Source organism: Sparus aurata, chromosome 14, assembly GCF_900880675.1.
Source record: "Sparus aurata chromosome 14, fSpaAur1.1, whole genome shotgun sequence".
Taxonomy (NCBI): Eukaryota; Metazoa; Chordata; class Actinopteri; order Spariformes; family Sparidae; genus Sparus; species Sparus aurata.
In genome coordinates, this window is record NC_044200.1 from 25,261,219 (window position 1) to 25,285,888 (window position 24,670).

General features: G+C 42.0%; 1 protein-coding gene across 1 annotated transcript in view; it reads right to left on the reverse strand.

Annotated features, from left to right (window-relative positions):
• Positions 1–19,576, reverse strand: part of LOC115595948 (NACHT, LRR and PYD domains-containing protein 12-like) — a 44,890-nt gene extending 25,314 nt beyond the window's left edge. The window contains 9 exon segments of the mRNA XM_030440795.1: positions 3,731–3,904; positions 5,510–5,683; positions 6,598–6,771; positions 7,942–9,784; positions 10,338–10,395; positions 10,397–10,574; positions 18,611–18,730; positions 19,043–19,181; positions 19,486–19,576. Coding sequence (XP_030296655.1) covers positions 3,731–3,904; positions 5,510–5,683; positions 6,598–6,771; positions 7,942–9,784; positions 10,338–10,395; positions 10,397–10,574; positions 18,611–18,730; positions 19,043–19,181; positions 19,486–19,543 — 2,918 coding nt within the window. The 5' untranslated portion in view covers positions 19,544–19,576.
• Between the last annotated feature and the right edge of the window lie 5,094 nt (positions 19,577–24,670).

Consider the following 24,670-nt stretch of genomic DNA (forward strand, 5'->3'; position numbering starts at 1 on the left):
CTGTAATCCACAGCATGTTGGCAAAAATGTTTAATCCACTGTGGTCTTATTTCCTTGGTCTGTTTCTACTGAAGATTTCTTGAAGTAATTTCTGCGATGTTTAGGCTGCTCACATTCTCCGTCTCAGGTAGTTTCAAGGTGTGATACTTCCTCTCATCAACCAAACAGTGTTGCAACACTTCCTCTTGGCCTCAGCTCATCCCAGCTTCTCACTGATTTAACATTTCCTTCATTAGGGTTGCTAAACATTACACATACTTTCACTGTAATTACGGCAAAGTTATTACTTATATTATTATTGTAATCGTGACAGAATCATCACACATATAGCTTTGATATATGTCAGAATCATTTCAGGTCTATGTATAATGTCCTTTATACTTGTATTTGTGATTGTCAGGAGTAAATGGATCTCAACTTTTCTGACACACTCCAAACTGGTCAGTTCCCAGTAAAGTGAAGCTAACAGAAGTCACAGCGCTGCACAGAACTGGAGACAAACACCACTTCACAGATTACAGCCTGTTTCTCTGCTGCCGCAACTTTACTGAATCTTATCAAAACTCTTTGTTGACAGATGGAACAAATTCATCAATAAATACGATTTACTGACTGACAGTCGATACGGATTCAGATCCAACAGATCAACATCTTCAGCAGTCACTGAACTGACTGAAGAAACCACAAGCTGCTGAGACCAAAAGAAATATGCAGCTGGGTATTTATTGATCTGAAGAAAGCATTCGATACGATCGATCACGACAGATGGATTAATAAAGGTGAGCGGTGTGGTATCAGAGGGCTGGTTCTGACCCGGCTGAGAAGCTCTCTAGATAACAGGCAGCAGTCTGAAGATGGTGAGGACATGTGGTCCTGTTTGGACAGTGCTTGTGGAGTCCACCAGGGGTCAGTGTTGGGGCCACTTCTCTTCATACAGACATTAATGACACATGTCAAACAGCAACATTAGGAAAGTTTGTGTTATTTGCAGACGACACAAATATGTTTTTGTATTTGCAGCAGATTCTGAAGTTGATCACGTCTGAAATGAGCAAATTAAAAAGGTGCTTTGACAGAAATCAATGATCATTTCATCGAAGCACAACAAAGATCAAGTTGTTTGGAAACTGTGAATCAAATAATGAAGTAGAGGTGAAGATGGATGGTGTGAATATTGAAAGAGTGTATGTAAATACATTTCTGGGTGTGATAATTGATCACAACATTTGCTGGAAACCTCAATAAAAGCTGTTGAATGTAAAGTGTCAGGAAGCATCTCAGTCCTGTGAGACAAAGCTGGTACTGGATCACAAACCACTGCACATTCTCTCCTGTTAGCTGGTCTGACCATATTTAAATGACTGTGTGGAGGTCTGAGGGGAAACACCTGAGGATCAGAGACAGAAAGAAAACAGAGCAGTTCAGACTGCAGCACTGACAGTCATCTCCACTTGTTGTGATTGGTCCGTCAGTCACTGCTGGATGAAGCTCTCCTCTCCACTCCACCTCCCAGTAACACGGCCCAGTCAGAGCCTCTCCACCCACCAGCTGATGGTGCTGCTTCAACCTCTCTGGATCATCAGGACACAGCTGATCCTCTCAACACCTCCACCTTTCATCACTTCCACCTGATGAGAGAATGAGAGAGAGCAGAAGTGATACATGAGTGTTTCCAGAGACTCCCTCCATCAGCTGTCAGTCAGTGATATAAAGACCAGCAGGACTTCAGTCCTGTTCAGACCACAAGTGGAGCGGCTGTGTAGCGTAGCCAGCTTCCTTTCAGCTTCATGTTAACGTGTTGGAGTGAAGCTCACAGGTTTACTCTGCAGGTTTCACTCAAGTACACAGTGAAATAAACTGCAGAGAGTCCCTGAACGCATCATGGCTGCAGAAACACTTTAATGATGATCAGAGATGGACAGAGTACTCGACCCCAGTACTTGAGTAAGAGTACAAATACTACTGGTCAAAATTTACTCCGTTACAAGTAAAAGTAGCTCAGTTGACATGTTACTCGAGTAAGAGTAAAAAAGTACTTGCTTTTAAAGGTACTTAAGTATCCAAAAGTACATGCTTTTAAATTTACTTTAAGTAAAAGTAAGAGTAAGAGTAAGAGTAAATTTCTTATTTTTCACATCAATGAATTACTATAATTCTAAATGAATTTAAGGACCTTTTAACTCTTGTTTCTGAGAATTAACTCTTTGAAACCACCTGCACTGATGTGCTTGCTTTTAGAACCACAATGTTATATAAAGCCTGCAGAAACACCTATAAAAACAAATAAAATGAATGGGATCACAGGAGGACAGCAGATGTTGCAGATGCAGGTGTTTATTAACAATCATTAAAACTGTAACCTAATGAACCTGCACCGTCCAACTAACTCTCTATCATTTAGCTAAGTTGGGAACTGGAACCCCCTCAAAGACCAATGTTGCCCACAGACCACTGGTTGAGAATCACTGCTTTACAAAAAAACTACATCTGATGCAGCCATTGTCGCGGTTTTGTGTTGACAAACACAGTCGAGAGCGTGGCTACTTTGGTGGTATCCTTATGGGGAGGGATGACGTATTTCCGCTTTTATGTAGATCCCAGTGGAGAGCGTGCACTGTGATAGGTTTCCTTCTTTGACAAACACAGCTTGTGTCCAATAGTATTTTAGAAAAAAAAAGAAAAAAAAAGAGCAGACCTGAAAGTAACGAGTACTTTTCAGCCTTCCTAGAAATTAACTCGAGTAAAAGTAAAAATATTTGTCTTGGAAATGTATTCAAGTAAGAGTAATAAGTACCAAAGAAATCTAATACTCAAGTAAAGTACAAATCCTCTGGATATGTACTTAAGTACAGTACTCAAGTAAATTTACTCCGTTACTGTCCACCACTGATGATGATTGACAGCAGTTTAAAACCAGAGTCTCAGTCACACCTGAATATTTCATCTGCTTTGAAACATTACAAATATGTAAATATGGAGTCTGTTGTAAAACATGTGGAGCAAACAAAAGACAGATGGACAGATGAATATATGATGTTAAAGCTCCTACATGTTCATACACAGACTGACAGTCAAACATCAGCTGTGGTTACTGGACTTCAGCACAGCTTCTGCTCTGTACAAACACCACATGGTTACTAAATGTAATGATGCTTCTCTGAAATCAGAGCAGTGATTTGCAGGCTTCAGTCAGACTGATCTGTACGGTGGCCCTGAAGGTCAAAACACATCAACATCTCAGATTACAGAAAAGGTGGGACAGCGTTCTTGTTTGTAATTGGACAGAACCCGAGTCCCTGTCAACAGTTTGTTTTGTGAAATGTTGTTGTGTTTTGACCTTCAGGGCCACCGTAGACCTGAGAGCTGTGACACAGATCAGCTGATCAGTTCTTTAGTGTTTTAGAGAGATCAATGTGATGAATGAGGACGACTGTCTCTACACATCCTGTGATGCTGTCAGCTGTAATCCAGCTTCACTTCCTGTAGACATGAACACAACAACAACAGTCGTCTTCACATCAACTCAAGACATCACAACAAGCCTCTGGCTCGTCTGGTTGGCTGACTGTTTTCTCTCTCTGTCTTCTGTCAAATCATGAAACCTGTCACCGTTCTCCTCTCCCAGCTTCACCAAGGAAAACAGGAAATACTGGATCTTCACTTTGATACTGACTGTGTTCAGAACAATACTGCTGAAACCAGCGTGGACTGACTCCAACCCTCTACTGACCTCAGAGTCTCCAGTCTACAGTGTGGACTGTCCTTCAGATCAGACAGCAGCTTCACTCCTGAATCCTGCAGGTCGTTGAGTCTCAGCACCAGTTTTCTCAGATGGGAGGGGTTGGACTTCAGAGCTGAAGCCAGTGAAGCACAGCTGATCGTTGACAAACTGCAGCTCTTCAATCTGAATGAAGAAAAAATGACGAAGAGAAAAAAAATATATATAATCCAATCAGATGTGTCCAGGTTTAAATATGCAGCTCAACATCACTGTGTCCTAATTAATGGTGCTCCAAATGTTATCAGAGGATATTGATTCTGAATAGTTTGATGGGTGGTCTCTAAAAGGGCCAATCAGAAGAGCTGATCAGATAAACACAGGAGACAGTTTATCTTTAATACATGCAGCATGGAGCGAAGAGCCACAGTGTTCTCTGCAGTCCTCCACATTGTCTTGACTTCTATACAGCAGTGGCTACATACTTTATGACAAGTGTTACCCATGCCTTCCCCAAGGCAGTGACCCTCTGATGTTTTACTGGACAATAAGTGTCATCCTAGCTTCCTTCTGTTATCATCCTCATATAAACTCCTCGACTGTTCTATCCCTGACACCTACCCACACCTCAGGTGAAGGGGAATCTCCCCTCCTCTCATATCCTGATATATTCTCTACCATACATTGATGTCAGAATCCAGAATTATTTAATTCCCATCAGTTAGAATAGTTTGTGACTAAAGTGGTCCTGTAAAGATGGATTAGTGATCAGATGGATTAGTGATCAGATGAGTCTCTGTGTTCGCTGTGATGAAGTTTATGTCCTGACAACCTCTGTAGTCTCAATTAGACACTTTAGCAACCACTAACTGTGTTTAACAGATGAAGAGCTTAATGATTAAACTGTGGGACATTTAATAATGGATTATATGTTGGAGAAGAAAACATGTAAACATGTTAAGCCTATGGTAACCACACACCTTATTTCATACATTTTACTGGAAACACATTCAACAAACTCACAGACTTTGAGACCGGGGAACAGGATGTGCTAACATGCTAACAGATTTCTGGTTGTGGGACTACAGACTACACCTCTCTAAGGGAAGTCCTGTGTCTGTTTGTGGTAAATAAAGTGAAATCTCTTGGTGTTTTATGTTAAACTGCTCAGCGAACTACTTCATGTTACTCAATATACGTCACCAACATCAGCATGGCCGCCGCCTCCACACAGAAGAAGGTGTGGTTATACTGACAGCTGCAGTTATGTGAAAGGAGAGTTGGTCAGTTCTGTGAGCTGCTGATATTCAGGACGACTCTACAAGGTTTCAGTCAGCGTTAAATCAGACGTCTCTTAACAACTGTTGACTGTGTTGTCTTTATAATCACACATTTTCACAGTCTTACATTTTATTAGTTTTATGACAAACTGAAACTTTCAAGAGAAAATATTTATATTATCATATGTGAGATTCATGACACAATTCAAACCAGAGCAGAAATTTGTCTAATTTCGTTCTCAAATCAGGTCCCAGGTGGTCGACCAGAGGGGCTGGCCTTCAACTCTCTATTGTGGATAATCATCGAAGTGACAACATTCTGTCAACACAACATTCACCCACCTGGTCACATTAACACACGTTAATAACTGCAATTATAGTGTGTGTGTGTGTGTGTGTGTGTGTGTGTGTGTGTGTGTGTGTGTGTGCCTGTGTGTGTGTGAACTGAAGGAAATTTAAAACTTTCTAGATTTAAATTTAATAAACACAGTGATAAAACACATGAACTGACTTCAGAGTCTCGAGCCGACAATTTGGACTCTGCAGTCCAGAACACAGCAGCTTCACTCCTGAATCCTGCAGATTGTTGTCGTTCAGGTCCAGCTCTCTCAGATGGGAGGGGTTGGACTTCAGAGCTGAGGCCAGAGAATCACAGCTGGTCTCTGACAAACTGCAGTCCTCCAATCTGAATAAAGAATAAATGAAATGAGTTCAGAAGACAATGTTCCTGCTTGAAATCATTCAGTGTTTAATCCAACAGTGTCTGTCACCTTCTCTCTCAGCTCTTTGTTCATTTGTTACAAAACTATTACTGTCACTGTTCATATGAACAGCTGAGTGAAACACTATGAACGTCTTCAGAGACTGTCTGAACATGTGACACGTCTTCTCCCTTGTTGTGTCTCTAGCAGTTCTTCACTCCACCTTTTAGCTGTGAACGCTTTGAGCTCCAGATGTGTACAGACAACACATCGTACCACTGAGCTTCTTTCTACAAATATACAGCTCTTAAAGAAAACCAGTTGAGTGGATTTGCAAACAGAAGTGAATCCAACATCCTGCTTCTGTACACTGCAGACACAGTGAGCATAAGAGCCAGGTGAACTCTGAACCTGCCTTTGGTGCACAACTGACCACAGTTACTTACAAGAATTATTTCCAACAACAATCCATCTCATTCCTACTGGCGAGGAAATGACATGAAGGAAACTGCAGAGGAATTATGGGGTTGTTCCCAAGGAATTTGGGGAATTGTTGTTGGATATACGGACTCTAAGCAGCCTTGGACATCATTTTAATCACATGACAGACTTCAACGACAAAACAGAAAGGTTCTACACCATCGATTCACACAAAGAAGCAGCTCTGTCTCACACACATCGAACGCTGTAATCAAAGCAAAGATCTTCATCACCACTGTCATCTCCATCAACACACAGCTGACTGACTGTGAGCTTCATCTTCCATCATCTTCATCACTGATCAGACGTGCACTGAGCTGTGTGTTTGTGTGTGTGTGTGTGTGTGTGTGTGTGTGTTTGTGTGAAACTTCTGTTTTAGATTTAAATTTATTAACACAGAGAAAATACATGAACTGACATCAGAGTCTCCAGTCGACAATTTGGACTTTCCAGTCCAGAACACAGCAGCTTCACTCCTGAATCATTCAGGTTGTTCTCACTCAGGTCCAGATGTGTCAGATGTGAGGGGTTGGACTTCAGAGCTGAGGCTACGACTTCACAGTGAGTCTCTGAGAGTTGACAGTTCACCAGTCTGTGAATACAGATAATAATACATTTAAATCAGATAAAATCTGACTCTTTTCTATGAAAACAGACTCAGATTCACTTCACAGTGAGTCTCTGAGAGTTGACAGTTCACCAGTCTGTGAATACAGATAAAATCTGACTCTTTTCTATGAAAACAGACTCAGATACATTTGCCTCACAAAGCACATGAACATGAGCAGCTGTAGCTCAGCTAGTCAGCTGTTCGGTCTGAGCTGCTCAGTCAGCGATCACAAGGTTTGTAGTTTGAAACTTGAGCTCCTCGGCCTCACATGAGCCTCCAGACTTTGACCTGCCTGAGGAGATCAGCTGGGCTGAATCAGTGGCCCATTTTAAATCCTCTTCAAAACACACCTGTATAAAACGGCTTTTAATGGCTGATTCTGATGATTTCATTGTTGTTTTATTTTGGTTTGACATATTTGCTTTTGTCCATTTTCTTCATTCTGCTGTCTTCATATTTATATTTGTAATTGTCCCTGTAATACTTTTCTTGTGACTCTTTCATTGTTGTGCTGTTTTATTTGTGTCCAACAAACTGATGTGAGTGCTTTTAAAGTGCCATATAAATAAACAGAAATACATGTTAAAGTGTCCTTGAGGGAAATAATGAAGCAGAAATGACAGTTTAGGACAAAAGTGTTGAAATAAGTGAGACGTAAACGTGTCAGATGTTAGTTTACAGGGTGCTGTGATTTATATTGGTTCAGCTTCATGTTCACATGATGATCAGTGAACTGTGAAGTCACTGTAGGTTGGAACTGCACTCGTATGTATTTACCTCATTTATGTGTTTGTGTGTATTTTCTCAATCTTTGATGCATTTTATTCTGTCACTCCATCTGCTTTTCATCTCCCATTTCATTCATTTAATGCCTCCCACTGCAGAAACAGAAGAATTACAACTAAACATTGTGTCATCATAATTTTTATTGGTAATGATTTAGTTTAATGTTTTGGAAACAAGACGACTTTGTGTCATTTCTACTCTGAGCTTGGTGATGATTATTTATTCAATCAGCAGGTTTAATACTTGTTTTGGTTAACGTGTATAGAGTTGAGGTTTTATATTATTCATGTGTGTAAAGTGTTGATCTTTAATACTGAAGGCTTTAGCTTTACCTCACTTCATGATGTTTAACACATCTAGACTTACACAGCTATTCTACAGTTCCTCACAGCTGGAATCAGTCTCAGTCGTCCCTGTAGAGATGCTCTGTACATATTCAGGTTAAACTCATCCAGAACCTCCTCTGACATCTGCAGCATGTAGGCCAGAGCTGAGCAGTGGATCTCAGAGAGTTCCTTCTGTGATCTGTACTTCGACCTCAGGAACTCTTGGATCTCCTGATGGACTGAGTGGTCGTTCATCTCCATCAGACAGTGGAAGATGTTGATGCTTCTGTCAGGAGAGATCTTATCACTGTTCATCTTCTTCAGGCTGTTGATGGCTCTCTGGATGATTTCTGGACTGTTGTCTGTCTGACCCAGCAGGCCTGCCAAGAGTCTCTTGTTGGACTTCAGAGAGAGGCCATGAAGGAAGCGAACAAACAAGTCCAGGTGACCATTTTTACTGTCCAGGGATTTCTTCATGACGCTCCTCAGGACGTCATCCAGGGATGAGCAATTGTTATACCTACAACCATTCTCCTCATGTCCCCTCAGGAAGTTCTCCAGCACCTTTGTGTTCCTGTTGGTGTGACAGTGGAACATGTAGACTGCAGCTAGAAACTCCTGAACGCTCAGATGAACAAAGCAGTAGACTGTTTTCTGGAAGATCACACTCTCTCTTCTGAAGATCTCTGTACAAACTCCTGAGTACACCGAGGCCACTGTGACATTAAGACCACAGCGCTCCAGGTCTTCTTGGTAGAACATGATGTTTCCCGTCTCCAAATGTTCAAACGCCAGCCTCCCCAGCTTCAGAAGAACTTTCCTGTCAGCCTCCGTCAGCTCCTGTGGACTCGTCTCACGTCCCTCATGGTACTTCTGCTTCTTCCTCTTTGTCTGAACCAGCAGGAAGTGTGAGTACATGTCAGTCAGGGTCTTGGGCAGCTCTCCTCTCTGGTCTGTAGTCAACATGTGGTCCAGAACTGTAGCAGTGATCCAGCAGAAGACTGGGATCAGACACATGATGTAGAGGCTCCTGGAGGTCTTGATGTGTGAGATGATTCTGCTGGACAGATCTTCATCACTGAACCTCCTCCTGAAGTACTCCTCCTTCTGGACGTCAGTGAAGCCTCGTACTTCTGTTACCCTGTCCACACATGAAGGAGGGATCTGATTGGCTGCTGCAGGTCGGGAAGTGATCCAGACGAGAGCCGAGGGAAGCAGCTTCCCCTGGATGAGGTTTGTCAGCAGCACGCTGACTGATGACTTCTGTGTGACATCAGACACGACCTCATGGTTGTTGAAATCCAGTGAAAGTCTGCTTTCATCCAGGCCGTCAAAGATGAAGAGAAGTTTACAGACAGCGAGCTTCTCTGCTGTCACCTTATGTAATGTTGGATGGAAAACATGGAGCAGCCTGAGAAGACTGTACTGCTCATCTCTGATCAGGTTCAGCTCCCTGAACGACAGCAGAACCAGCAGACTGACATCTTGGTTTTCGGAGCCCTCTGCCCAGTCCAGACTGAACTTCAGCACCGAAAAGGTTTTTCCAACCCCAGCAACGCCGTTGGTCAGAACGACTCTGATGCGTCTCTGTTGGTCAGGTGAGGCTTTAAAGATGTCGCAGCACCTGATTGGAGTTTCACTGAAGGTCTTCTTCTTGGAAGCTGTCTCAAGCTGCCTCACCTCATGTTGGGTATTAACCTCTTCACTCTGTCCCTCTGTGATGTAGAGCTCAGTGTAGATCCTGTTGAGGAGGGTTCCACTTCCTGTTCCATCACTTCCTGTTCCATCACTTCCTGTTCCATCACTTCCTTCAGTCACACGTTCACATCTCCCCCTCAGACTGATCTTATGTTCATCTAAAACCTCCTGCAGACCAACATTCACTGAAAAGAGAAAAATGTTTGAGAGAATTTGACAATCTGGGATTATTTTCATGATCAATAACAATCCATCAGTATAAGAATATATAAAGTTTGAGTCTCTTCGGGTCTTTTCATTGACTTTGTGTGTAATCTAGACAATCTAGTAATTAATTTGTCCTGGTGTTTGATCTGAATGCCTCCGAAGTCTCTAAATAAATGTAATGACATGTAGAAGCTGAGATGTTTAAAGCAACATGATGTAACTTTTGGAGGTTAAAGCAGCAGCTTCAGAGTCGTGTTGATGGTCAGGTGTGTTGTAACAGGTGAACGGTGTCTCTGTCACTTGTAGGATCACAGCCTCACATACGTGTTCACTTCAACACGTAACATTGTGATGATGTCATGAGTTGTGTTTGTAGTCAGCACCTATATTACGTCTGACAAACTGTTACACACCTGGGATTTGTTTTTACTACAGTGGTGTTGCACTCAGAAACTGTGGGGGGCGCCAAATCACACAACATGAGAATTTCTCCATAATGTGGCTTTAACATGTTGAGATGTTCAGTGTGACTTGGTACAGTTTGTCTCTGACTGTCTGTCCACAGTCCAGCTGTTGTTCTGGGTCTTACCTCCACACTGGGGACAGGAGGAGTCTCCTGGTGAAGCAGACTGGTCCCAGTATGAGGTGATGCAGCGTCTGCAGAACCAGTGTCCACAGCTGGTAGAGACCGGATCCTTCAGGACGTCCTGACACCAAACACAGCAGGTGGGCTGCTTCTTCACAGAGACATGACTCCTCTTCCTCTCTCTGTGAACACATTTCTTTAGAACTACAATGATTTGATGATTGTTGTTAAAAACATCCAGATTTGGTCGACACTGTTGAGAAGCTCAGACGCTCACAGAGAAAAGTCAAAGTGTGGTTATTGTTCTGTTTGATTTCAGCGTTCAGTCTGTAATAAAAATGGCTGTTGGTGTTATTTCAACTCTTCTTCTTCGTCAGGTTTAACTGAGGTTAAAAGTGCTCTCAATAATTGTGGTAGATCACCATGAAATGACTCGTCAACTATGAAATGAAGCATAACTGCATTTCCAGAACTAACAAACAGACGGGCCGGACCAGAACATTCAACTATTCAGATATTTGTTTAGTGTGAATGAATTCTGTTTTCAGTTGTGGGATTTGGCTTTTTATTGTTGTGTCTTTGTTAAAAACTACAAACTAGCTGTTATCATTTCACAAAGTGTTTCACATACATTTATTAATCTGTGGCAGCCCGACACCATGTCAGAAAGATCTGTGACATACTGATTTTCTATTTTCAGAGTTGCTCTGTTTCTCTCTCTCTCTCATGTACCTGACATAGTGTTTCCCACACATAGACTTTACTGGCTCTGACAGAACAACATCATCCGTGATGGTTTATCTAGAGGACAATCTGTCCTCGCTCCATCCCTCCTGGACCTACACCTACTCTTCTACGTTCTCAGGTATCAGCCCAGGTATTACACTCCTCCTGTAAACACACACTGACTGTGATGTGAGCTCTCCTGTTTTATGTTTCTTATGACACCATATAGCGCCACATTATGTAATAACACCCTATTATATAATTATGTAATACATTTTACATTCATCATGTAATAACACCGCATTTTGTAATAATCTACTACATTTTGTGATAAAATTCTTGGAAGCAATGTGTAATAAACTTAACCGCATTTTATAATAAGTTCTTACATATTGCATCAGTAATTACTAAAAGTGAAGGTGTTGCAAAATGGTGCATTATGTAATAAACAACTAAAATGGATGTCTTAATCAGAAAAAATAACATTATACCATCAGAACGACAAATATAACTGAATTCATACAGAATGTGTTTGAAAGCTTATAGAATAGAATAGAATAGAATGCTTTTATTGTCATTGCACCCAAGTACAACGAAATTGGAGAGCCGCCCCAGCAAGGTGCCTCATCTATCGTAAAAAAAAACTCATTCCACACTTCATTCATTGCAAAACATTCACACAATACACACACCCACGTCAACATATACACAGACATGTATCCATGTTGGCAATCATAAACATAATAACAACTAGAACTGCAAGCAGTTATGAACAGGGGCCAAGAACCCCAGCGCGACTTGGACCCCGCGCACCGCAGAGCCCACCGAAGTTGGCCCCAAAGGATGCCGGGCACAGGGCAAAAGTGAGGACACAGGCCAACGTCTGAGCCGTGGTATTTGCTGTAATGGGAAGTGCACTGGAAGTGCAAAAGGCAATATGTGTGCCTATTTGGATTTAAGGATTTATATAAGCCACGCCCACATTGACCAGTCATGACCACCTTCAAGATATGGCCTAAGGATCGGCCTTACATCGTATCGACCAATTTCGTAAAAATCTGCGCAGCCGTTCAGGAGATATAAACTTCTTATCCTTTTAGCGCCCCCTAGTGGCCAAAATTCGCCAAATTCGGCTCATTCTTTACCAGTCTCATGGCAACCAAGGATCTCAAATTTGGCTCTTTAATAATTTGCGCATTTTTTGACTGAGCAAAATTCTTTTGATAATTTCAGATCAGGTCCAGCTAAAGAGTGTACGTGCCAAGTTTCGTGCAGATCGGACAAAATCCCAAGGAGGAGTTCGTTATAGGTTATAGCGCCCCTGCAGGCGGATATATTTAGTTTTTTGTGTCTGAGATATTCGCAGGAGTCTGGACCAACCCTCCAAATTGCACGGAAAGGAAAAGGGGCACCGTTTAGCTCAGTTGGTGGAGCGCGTGTCCCATGTGCTGAGGCTCTGCAGCGGACCTGGGTTCGACTCCCGGCCCGGGTCCCCTTGCTGCTTGTCACTCCCCCTCTCTCTCTCCCTGTTTCTTGTCATATCTTCAGCTATACTATCAATAAAGAAATAAAAAGGCCAATTTAAAAAAAAGGGCAAGAAAAAGAAAGCCTGAGGCTGAAAAGGCTGCGACGAAAAAGGCTCTTGATAAAAAAAGGAGTTAGACCGAGTCAATATCGGTGCGCGATTGAGCGGTGGAGACAACTGGGGCATGTGAAGGGCTTGAAAAGTGATGCAGAGGTTGCTCTCTTTCTGTTGGACAGGTAATTATTTGTTTTGTTTCAGGGGGATTTGTTATTTTCATTAAATATGTGAGGTTTGCCAACTTGGCTACGTTTGTAGCTCGTATTAGCCCAATGCTAACATTAGCTTCTTTCTGTGTTGTTTTTAGCCATGAGAATGGCTAATGAGTCGGCCCAATCTCAACTGGATTCAGAAAGAAAAGTAGTTTTTTTACCTCAAAAACAACCTTTGTCGATAACGCCGTCAGGAAGTTTAAAAAAACAAAGATGTTTTGCAATCTCTGAGCTATCTTTACATTTTAATGGTTTCAGCCATGTGTATTGACTAAGACAATAGGTGAAACAACCGTGTTTGATCTTCCACTTTCCCATATTAAGTGGGTCAATCTGGTGCCAATCCTGTACTTTTTTGGCCCTAATGGGCCTCAGAATGGGTATATTTCCAAATCTGGCCTTGTGGAGTTGGTAGTGTCTGGAGCTGTCCAAGGTTTCTGAACCTTTATTATGAACCTTTATTTCACTAATTCCAGAGTATTGCATGTTTAGCCACTTCGTTCAGCTTCCTTGCACCTGAACCCTTTGTGTCATCCAGACCATTTTTTACAATGCTGCCAATTTTAGACTTCAAAACCACTGGCTTCCTACCACACAGTAAGGTCTCTCCATCCTCGCTCAGAGAGTAGAGTTCTCTATTCTTCCACAGCCCCACCAGAGCAGTTTGTTGCACTCTTGTGCATTCATTGACAGGAACATTGAACTCTACCTTTAGTTTCTTTACTATGACTTCATAGACATCCTAATTCATTGATTGTTGTTGTCCATATTCCATTCATACAATCCAGAAGCAACTGGCCACAATTATGGTTAACTGTGTTGCTATTAAAAAAAAGGAGTAAAAAAAAAACTATTAATCGTTTATAATACACCTGTGTTCCCTTCCCTGATGTGTATATAGTCTGTGTCTTCCCCTGTCTCGTTGCCAGAGAATGAGATGACTTTCTTAAGCACTTTGTTTACGTTTACCTTGACGATATCCTGATCTACTCACCTGACCTTGATACCCACCTCGATCATGTAACCCAGGTTCTTCTGACAAGATTGTTAGATAACCATTTGTATGTCAAAGCAGAAAAGAGTGTGTTTCATGCCGACACTGTCCCCTTCCTGGGCTTCATTGTAGCGCTGTGGTAGATTGGCCTACACTGCAGCTGCAAAAAGGTTCAGCAATTCTTAGGATTTCCTAACTTTTACAGGCGGTTTGTCAGAGGCTTTAGCGCAATAGCTGCTCCTCTCCATGCTCTTACCTCCAACCCGGTGCAGTTCCGCTGGTCGCCAGAAGTGGAAAAAGCATTCCAGACACTCAAGCATCGCTTCACCTCAGCCCCATTCTCACCATGCCGGACCCCCAGCACCAATTCGTGGTGGAGGTGGACGCCTCCAATGAGGGAATAGGAGCAGTCCTTTCGCAGCGCTCCGAACGTAACGGCAAGATGCATCCCTGCGCCTTCCTGTCGCGACGGCTGTCTAAAGCAGAGAGAAATTACGAAGGTGGCAATCGGGAGTTGTTGGCCGTCAAGCTCGCCATAAGCAGTATAAATACTTTCAGCACATTAGTATCAGTGATTTTTCGCTCGCTCTCAAGTCTTGGATAACATCTCTTACAATAGTTTGCAGCTAGCTAACCAGCCAACCAGTCAGCTAACCAGTTATGTCTCCTCCACATCGCTCGTGCATCTTTCCTGGATGCCACAGTGTGCAGGGTAATGGCGCTGTTAGCTTATTTAAGTTTCTTAAGGACGACAACGTAAGGAAACGGTGGATCGATTTTGTCAAGAGGAGTTACTGTGGAGAGTTCAAAATCACCACGAACACCCATCTCTGCAGTGTCCACTTTACCCCCGATAGTTACAGCCACTATCACCAGGTAAGGTCTGGATGTCTGAAGAGTCCGTTGACGCTGGTCATTGGGGCTGAACCGACCCTCTCCGTCCCCGGCTTGCATCCTCCCGACCCGCCGACAGTGGGTGCGACCATCATGGCCACTGACATTACGTGCCCGCCAGAGAGTGTAAGTGTGCGCTTATGTTATAGATATTGTACATTTGGGCTATTAAATGCATTTTGCTGAAGGTGCAAATCCTGAAAGTGATTATATGTTGTGCATCCTGTCATGCCCATTTAATGTTAGCAAATGTTATTGCATTTAATCATGACTTGATTTGGCCTCATTCCCTGAGCAGAGTCCATCTGACAGCACAATGATAATTTACAGGTAATATTTTATGTGCCCCAATATAGCTATGACAAGGAATTATATGTAGACTGGGGTTTTATGTTTGTGTGTAATGTAAAACATGGACTGTGAGGAACAAGGCTGAGCACTATCATTTTCTAACTCAGAGTCAGTTTCTGGCTCTGATGGCTCAAAACAGGTCGGGCTGGGTCCCTCCGATCATTCTGTAACTGACAGGCCCCCAGCGTTTCACAGCAGAGAGAAGTGCTTGTTTTTCCATGAATTTGAGACCTAATTTTATATACTTAGTAATTTTTTTAACTTTCAAATTTGGCTCAGTGGTCAATGACACATGTTTATGGGGTTTGACAAACTCAACACAAATGTATTTATCACACCGTTTCTCCTTCTCTCTTTCTTACAGGCCGGGGTCCCGGAACGTCAAACCGGACTACCTGTCTCAATTATTTGACCCCAAGCCCAATGCCAAGGAACCAGAAACCATCCTTCCACTGACCCGTGTGGTTGGAGTGGTGACTTAGCCAATAGAAACAGAGGTAAAGCAGGCTAATGGTGGAGCCCCGTCACCTAGTGGATGTCCTGATAACCGTTTGTTTGTTTCCCATGAGCTACGTCCACAGGTGATTCATTGGGCTGACACCTCGCTGCATTCATGTCATCCGGGAGTCAGACGAACGATGTTCGTCATTTCCCTGCGGTTCTGGTGGCCATCCATGGAGCCGGAGGTCCGGGAGTACGTTAAGGCATGTTCGGTCTGTGCACGGAACAAGACGTCTTACGGGTCCCACATGGGCCTCCTACAGCCGCTGCCTATCCCCTCCAGACCATGATCCGACATCTCCATTGACTTCGTCATGGGGCTCCTGGTCTCTCAGGGTAACACCACTGTGCTCACAGTGGTCGACAGATTTTCTAAGATGGTCAGATTTATGGCCCTGCCTAAATTGCCATCTGCCAAAGAGACGGCAGAGGTCATGATGACCACCATTTTCTGAGTCAATGGGTTTACCAAGGATATCGTTTAAGACCGGGGGGCCCCAGTTGTGTCCCGGTTCTGGAGGTAGTTTTGCCGACTCATTGGCGGCAATGCCAGCCTGACCTCGGGGTACCAACCGGAAGCCAACGGCCAGACCAAACGCCTCAACCAACAACTAGTAACCGGCCTCCGGTGCGTGGTCTCACAGAACCCCTCCACATGGAGTAAACACCTGGTCTGGGTAGAGTATGCACACAATTCGTTACCCACGTCAGCCACTGGTTTTACTCCATTCAAATGTGCTTTCGGTTATCAGCCCCCATTCCCAGAAAATGAGCTGGAGGTGTCGGTCCGCCCGACAGGTGCTGATACGACAGGAGGATCGCGTCAAGAAAGAAGCTGACCGCAAGAGGAGGCCCTGCTAACCACCTACCAGCCGGGCCAAAGGGTGTGGCTATCCACCAAGGACCTGCATCTCAAGGTCCCCTCCAGGAAGCTGCCGCCACGATTCATTGGTCCAATTCACAGTCACCAGACTTGTTGGTCCCGCAGCGGTCCGGCTTCGTCTGCCTTGGTCCCTCCGCATTCATCCCACCTTCCACGTCAGCCAGGTGAAACCAGCCAAGGAGAGCTCCATGGTTCCAGTCACTGCACCTCCCCCGCCACCGGAGGTGATCGATGGAGGCCCGGTATACAAGGTCAAGCAGCTATTGGCAGTACGCAACCGGGGCCAGGGAAGACAGTTCCTGGTAGACTGGGAAGGCTACGGACCGGAGGAAAGACAATGGATCCCGTCTCACCCCATCGTAGACCCCAGTCTCATCGACGACTTCTACCGGGACTATCCGGAACAGTCTGGGTCTTCCCTGATGTGTATATAGTCTGTGTCTTCCCCTGTCTCGTTGCCAGAGTATTTCGTCTCGTCGTATACCTCCAGCCTTGTTTCACAGCCTTGCCATAGTCTTGTTGAGTATTGCCACGCTTGTCTTTCTGTTTCCTTGTATTCCTCTGAAGAAGAGTGATTTTGATTTGATAAAGTTTTTTGGTCAGCTTATTCTTTGAATTTCTGACCTGTTCCTATATGAGTACATACATACATGAGTATGAGTTTCACGTTATAATGTGATTAGTTAGTCTCAGGTGGAGCGGGCAGAAGTGAATCCATGTCTCAGTTTCATTGACATTCATTGACATTTCATACTGACTGTGGAGATTTGTCGAATCTTGTCTCCAGCTGATCACGTTATAACGTGAAACTTTTCACTCTGACACTCTACCTGTTGTGTTCTGGCTTTGGTAATTTCATGCACACAGCTTCTAAATCTGTGTCTGGCTCACAATATCCACTACAAAATAGTGACACAAAGATTTAATTTGATTTGTGTCTGATGGTTTGAGAGACACACAGAAAGACAGACAGAGAGAGCGAGAGAGAGAGAGATTTGGTTGAGAGACATAATTAGTGAGTAGCGCAGGCCTCGATAAAGCTCGTTAATCAGATGAATGAAAAGTTATATTCTGATGGTTACATTCAGCACATGTAGACACAGCCCCAGCAACCCACCTTACCCCCCACCACAGGATCCAGTCTGAATCAATGGTCTGAATCCACACTTCTGCCCCCTCCACCCAAGACTAACTTATCATGTTATAACGTGGAACTTATGACACTGATATTTAATTTTTGTTTTCTGGTATGGCAGAAATACCCTTCGGTACTTTCGTATTTAAGTCTACTACAGTAAACAATTTCAAATGTATTGAGCAAGTTACTTTTTTCATTGCTAGAATTTAGAGAAAAAGTTTTCAGCTCTTGTCTGTAGACTTCTTTTCACTCATATATATTGTGAGGGTTTGTTTTACATACCTATAACTACAGATAAAGGGCAAAATTTGTTACATTTTCTATTCCATATTTGTTTTTTCATGTTTTGTCTGCTTTCTATCATGAACATTTGCATAACATAATCCAGATTACGTGTGTATGTCTTTCAACATTTCAGTGCACTGATAATGTTTGTGCAAGGAACACTCATTTAGTGCAGTTTTTGTCTCTATGAGCTTTCAAACACTTTCTCTATGAATTCAGTTATATTAGATTTAGATTTGACCAATGAAACATCCTACTAGTATTTAAAATTAATTCATATTTACAATTCATGCTGGTATGCTTAAAGTCAATGTCGTTCTGATGGTATAATGTTTTTTCCTAATCAAGACACCCATTTTGGTGGTTTATTACACAATGCATTAAATGATTAAATTTTTTTGATAAAAAAAGTGCAACACCTGCAATTTGTAATTACTGATGCTAGATGCTAAATATGTTAGATCTAATTACAAAATGCGGCAAAGTTTACAACATATTGCGTTCAAGAATGTTATTACAAAATGTAGCAGATTATTACAAAATGTGGTGTTATTACATAATGAAGAGAAAATGTATTACATTATTACATAATTAGGTGCTACACAACCATGTTGTAACAGTCATATAAATGAGTTAGTATGAGTCGTCTTACTTTGTGTCTGATGGTCCAGGTTCAGTACTGAAGGCTGGAGGATCATCTTTGGACCGGTCACTCTTCATAGAGGGACAGATGGATCCTGGAGGTTCTGCTCTCTGTCTGCTGGACTGAACTCTGCAAACACCAACATGTTTTTATTCACATCACATGAATCCTTCATCAATAAAGTGATTTAAGAAGCTCTACATACACAAACTGCTGCTGCTGTCCATAAAAAGGAGGTTTAAAAGTTTCTGTTTGTCCTCTTAGATCAGATTACAGATTTATAGCAGACACACAGAGGAACATGAGGCGGGAAAAGTCTCAACTATGGACACAAAAGACTTTTTAGTGGAAATCTGAATACATGAACACAAAATCAACTAAACAAACATCATCAACGCTGAAACATGAGTCATATAAATGAGTTAGTATCAGTCGTCTTACTTTGTGTCTGATGGTCCAGGTTCAGTACTGAAGGCTGAAGTTTCATCTTTGGACCGGTCACTCTTCACAGACGGACAGATGGATCCTGGAGGTTCTGCTCGGTCCAACTCTTCCTCCTCACAAATACTCATCTTCAGGTCTGAGAGGTGAAACATGAACTGTGAGCTCAGAACACAAGAATCAGGAGAAACAGGTCTGTTCAGGAGTGACGCAGGAAGAGAGAACAGGAAGTAACACACAGACACACACACACACACCTCTGGGCTCCTGGTCTTTAGTTCCAGTAGTTTTAATGTGTATTATTCAGCCTATCAGGACTTTGTGTCCACAGAAGAATCAAAGTGTTGACTTTATTCTAACATGTGTTTCCTCTACAGTCCACAGAGACTAAACTGACTCACACTCTCACAGTAACATCACAAACACCTTGTTTTAACACTCACCTGCCTCACACTTTAGTCTTCCTCCTCCGTCTTCTTCTGTCTGTTCTGCTCTCAACATGGAGTCTGACGGACTGAACACTTTCACTTACAGCCTCTCAGGTGACACTGAGCTCCTCCCCTCTGAGTGCTGGGAGACACATGTATCCTCACAGTTTATGTTTATTAAAATAACTGAGTAGTTTAAAGGTCTGTGGTGATCAGAGAGCTGTGATTTCCTAATACAAGTTCGAGTTCAAGTTACTTTATTATCCAGAGGTAGATTTTGTTCACAGTAGAGTCACAATCACACATCATCCAATTTAGGACAGTGGAAATAAAAAAGAAGGCAAATTAAAAAGCTCTTACAGGTCCAGTTCATACTAACTATTGAAGTGAGCTAAAATACAAATAGTAAAAATACACAGTAATGAGTAAAAACAGTAATGAGTAAATACATAAAAGCAGCAATAAATAATCACCTGTGCAAAATATAGCTGTTACTCATTCCTCAGTGTAATAGCTGCAGGGACAAAACTGTCCCCTTGTACTACACCTAGGGATTGTAAATTGTAAACTGATTCTCATTTCCCACAGTACATTTCTGCTGTGTGGCCACACTTTGCGCATGCGCAACGTGTAGTCTGGTACCTCTGGTCGCTAATCACGTTTTCAATAAAGCATTGGTTGGAAAAAACATTTCTGGTCAGCTGTGGTTCACGTTTGGTCAAATCAGCCGCACATTTTTTTTTCCAGTGCGCAAATCTACTAATTGTACTGAACCCGCTATGACTGTGGGTCAGACTGCAGTCTCACATCAGAACCATGGAACATACAAGACTTTTACATTCATTATTCCAGGTAATAAACTGAAGTGATCACGAAGGATTTCAAAGGAAAAGGACGATGTGAGAAAAAGAAAAAAACTAAACAAAACAAAAAACAACAACATTGTTTCCATAAGTAGTCCAAGATGTGTACTGCTGAACTAAGTACTTCCTAGAGTAATCCCAGTGTTGAAGGAAATACTCTGATCTTTTACTTCACAAAAAGAGAGTAATACCACAGTTTAATAATATTGTGTTACAAGTAAATTGCTACATCAAATTTGGGCAAGAATACATATTCTTGTTCTCTGTTAAGGATTTTGACAAAGGATTACTCGAAAAGTACACAGTAAAAGTACTTCATGTTATGCATGCAAATAGTCTGGGACGTGCTTAGTTCAGCAGTTTATGAATCTTTGACTACTTACGGAAACAATGTTTGTTTTTTGTTTTTTTCAGCTGTCAACATGGAGTTGACAACTGTCAAAGTCTCGTATGTTTCATGGTTCTGATGTGACACTGCAATCTGACCCACAGTCGAACGGGTTCATTACCATTACCGTAAATGTTAGTGCATTTGCGCACTGGAAAAAAAGGTGTGGCTGATTTGACCAAGCAAATGCGAACCACAGCTGGCTTGACCACAGTATATTTAGCGACCAGGGATTTCTTCCCCCCAATGCTTTATTGAAAACGTAATTAGCGACCCGAGCTACCGGACTATACATTGCGCATGCGCAAAGCGTGGCTACACAGCAGGAATGTGCGACGTCGGATTTGTTTGGATTTCAATGATACTGTTAATAAATTATTTCATAAATGCTTTACAAATTCCGCCGAGCATTGTCCACCGGAGCCACTACAGTCACGTGCACACCAGAGCCAATCACTGCACACCGTAGCCACGTGCGCACCAGAGCCAATCACTGCAGAGCTCAAGCCCACGACACACCTTAAAAAACAAGCAGATTCATACCTGCAGCGGCGCGAGCTGGACCGGGATTTTGCCGGCGGTTCGGTCCGTTCTGTTCTGTTCTGTGCATCTAAACTGACTGTTGTGGATTAATGAGATTAAACGAGTCCGGACCGAGTCTGTTCAGGTCTGAGGAGATCCGGAGACGCGCGGACAACAAAGTGGAATCGGAATCTGTGGATGTTCGTGTATAGCTAGCTGCTAGCCGCTAGCCCACCAACACGGCCCACCTCCCGAGTCGAAGGACCGGACCCACCAGCAAGGCCAAAACCGGACCTAGGGTAAATAATGTCGGCCACGCTTTTTCGCGAACATTGCCATCACGTTTGCTTTGTGTCGGATGCAGGAAGAAACGGTAAAAACGGGCTTTTGTCACGAAAGTGTCCAAGCAGCAAGTTTGGTTGTTGAGGAACAGGAAGTTGTGGGAGGGACCTAGGCGGATGAATGACAGGCAACGACGGTCGATATATATATAACGACGGCGATATTGAGAGTTGAGAGATTTGTTACATTTAGCGTGTTTGCAGTGTGTAGTTAGTGTGTTATGTAGTGTTTGGTGTAGTGTGTTTAGTGTGTAGTGGAGTCAGAACACTGAGGAGAAGCTGAATGTGGAGCAGGCAGTCCAGCTCTTAATTCAGCTAGAGGGGGTTAAGCGGACCTGAGCATTGCCTGCATTTAAATGTAAATAGTTACATATAACTTTGTAAATTGTTTAAATGTATGCACATATTTAGCAAACAACAATTTATTGTTTATTTGCTTATATTTGCATTATAAGTAATAAATAATGGTTTGTTAAACATATTTGTGGTTTTCACAGTAAAAAATCTAACTTTTTCTACGTGGATTTTATGTTTCTTTGTGATTTTAGGTCCATTGTGTTAATACAGTATGTCAAAATAAAAAACTAACTGTACAGTCACACATGTGAGGTTGTGCTGAAAATAACGACACCAAGTAAATACTTTTTAAGATGAAATATAGTGGCAAAATCAAAAATAGCCAATTATACCCTGGAATATCGGATTTCACAACAAACCTAAATATATCTGACGTCCCACCTTCAAACAGCCTCATTTGGCCATCCATGAAAAAGCTTCTTAACCTCCCACTTTTCTATAGGAATACATATTTCCTACAGGCACTGCACTAGTAACAATAATGGAAAATAGACATTAGATACATTATTTTGCTTTGGTTTCCTTGTTTATTATATTTTCTATTTTGGGCTGAAAATAGGAAAAATAACACCAGTTTTCAATTATCTTTATTGACAGACTCGAGGTCCAGATATAAAAGACACACACAATAAACAGACAAATATAAGATTACACATAAATAGACATGTGTGTTCAACGGTTAAAAAACATACACATGTTGGTTCCAGTATTTCCAAAAACTGGAGGAATATCTTGTCTCACTTTGGGTCAGTCGAAGATATTATAATCCCATTCCTTGAATCAATCAGCCGACACATAAATTTATACATAAAATTCCTAAGTAATGCCTGAAAAGTGTGAACATTACAGTTCACAAACATCTTGCTAGCACTTTCAAACCTTGGGTATTTTAACAAGATTCTAAGAGCATCATTATATTCCACCTTAATCTTATTCATCTCTGCTTTACTATGGCTAGACCACGGGTGTGCTGTGTAAAGTGGTGTGCTGTATGCTCTAAAAAGAGCTGTTTTAACTTCATCGGTGCACATGTGAAATTTGCGTGCCAGCATATTTGCCTGAGCATATAATTTATAGCACTGGCGCTGAATATCATCATCATCACTAAGGTCTTTCCTGATGATATGCCCTAAGTATTTTACTTTGGTTACAATATCTAGCTCTTGCTCAGACAGGTAAAAGGAGGGAAACTTTAGCGTCTGATCCTCCTTAGTTCTGGCTGTCATGATAACACTCTTTTTGGGATTAAATTTGATATCAAACTGCAAAACATACTTTGTACAAACTCTGAGCAGTTGCTGTAAGCCAGCACTATATGGTGACATAATGATTAAATCATCATCGTACAATAAATGGTTAATAAGCTGATTCCCCACCATATATCCAGTCTTACACTCTTCTAATTCTTTAGACTAACCATCCATATACAGGTTAAAAAGGACAGGTGACAATATTCCGCCTTTTCTGACCCCATTAGTAACAGGGAATGGGGTTGATATTGTTTTGCCCCATCTAACTTGCATGGTTTGGTGTGAGTACCAATAATGCAGAATTCTTATTAAGTATGCGGGCACCCCTCACTCTTGCAACTTAAGAAACAGTTTGCCATGATTAATGTGATCAAAGGCTTTGGACGCATCTAGAAAGCACATAAACATTGTTGAATTGTGCCTTTTATAGTTGGAGACAAGTTCTTTTAAAGCATAAATACACAAGTCAGTGCCATGCTTAGTTTTGAATCCAAACTGGTTGTCAGTAGTTATAGTATATTCTTGAAGCCTAATAAGCAAGATCATCAAGAACACTTTAGATAGTATACTAGCTATAGCAATTGGTCTGTAGTTATCTATGCTTGATGCTTTGCAGGTTTTATCTTTGATGGCTAGCAGTACAGATAGCATAGAGTCAGGTAATATTCCATGAAACAACAGTCCAGAGAAACACATATCAAGTAACACTGAGAGTCTGTGGCTGGCATATTTCAGGTGTTCAGCTGTTGTTTTGTCAGGACCACATGCTTTGTTCGCAGTACACTTCATTTGGCCTTATAACAACACCATCATTATTAACCACATCACCAACCTTAAACTCAGCACTCATGACACAGTCCACATTCATATATAGATGACACCCTGTCAGAATAATATTACATAATTCTCTAAAGTGTAATTATTGATTTTCTACCACGTACTCTTTAATTCCTACATTTTATTCATTTGTTTCTGGCAGTAATGAGCATCCATACTCTTCTGATCAGTTCAATAGAAAGGCATCTTATTTTCTTAAGCCCGATATTTAAAGATGAATAAAAAGCCCCTAAACTTTCTCTTCCAGTGAATATTACTGAAAAACCTTTTTACACTTTTGTGAACATTTCTCTGTGTTCGTGCGAGAAGGAAATTAATCTGAATTATTATTATTTTATAATATTTTCCACATTAAAATTATTTTTTTTACCTTTATGTTTCTAAAGCAGTGATGAGACTAATGTGCAGTCCTTCTGAACAGTCAGGTGATCACTTTGTTTAGAAAGGAGCCGACAGGTGACATGACAGCGACTGATTCATAATTCACACACATGTCATTAGAGGACGAGCTCGTTCAGGTCAGATGATGAATGAATTTAAAATCACTTTTTATATGGGTGTGCTGAGGAGAGAAGCTGCTGTGTAGTCTGCTGGTGCGACAGGAACACTATTGTCATCTGTTGTCCACAGGGGGGCGCCAAT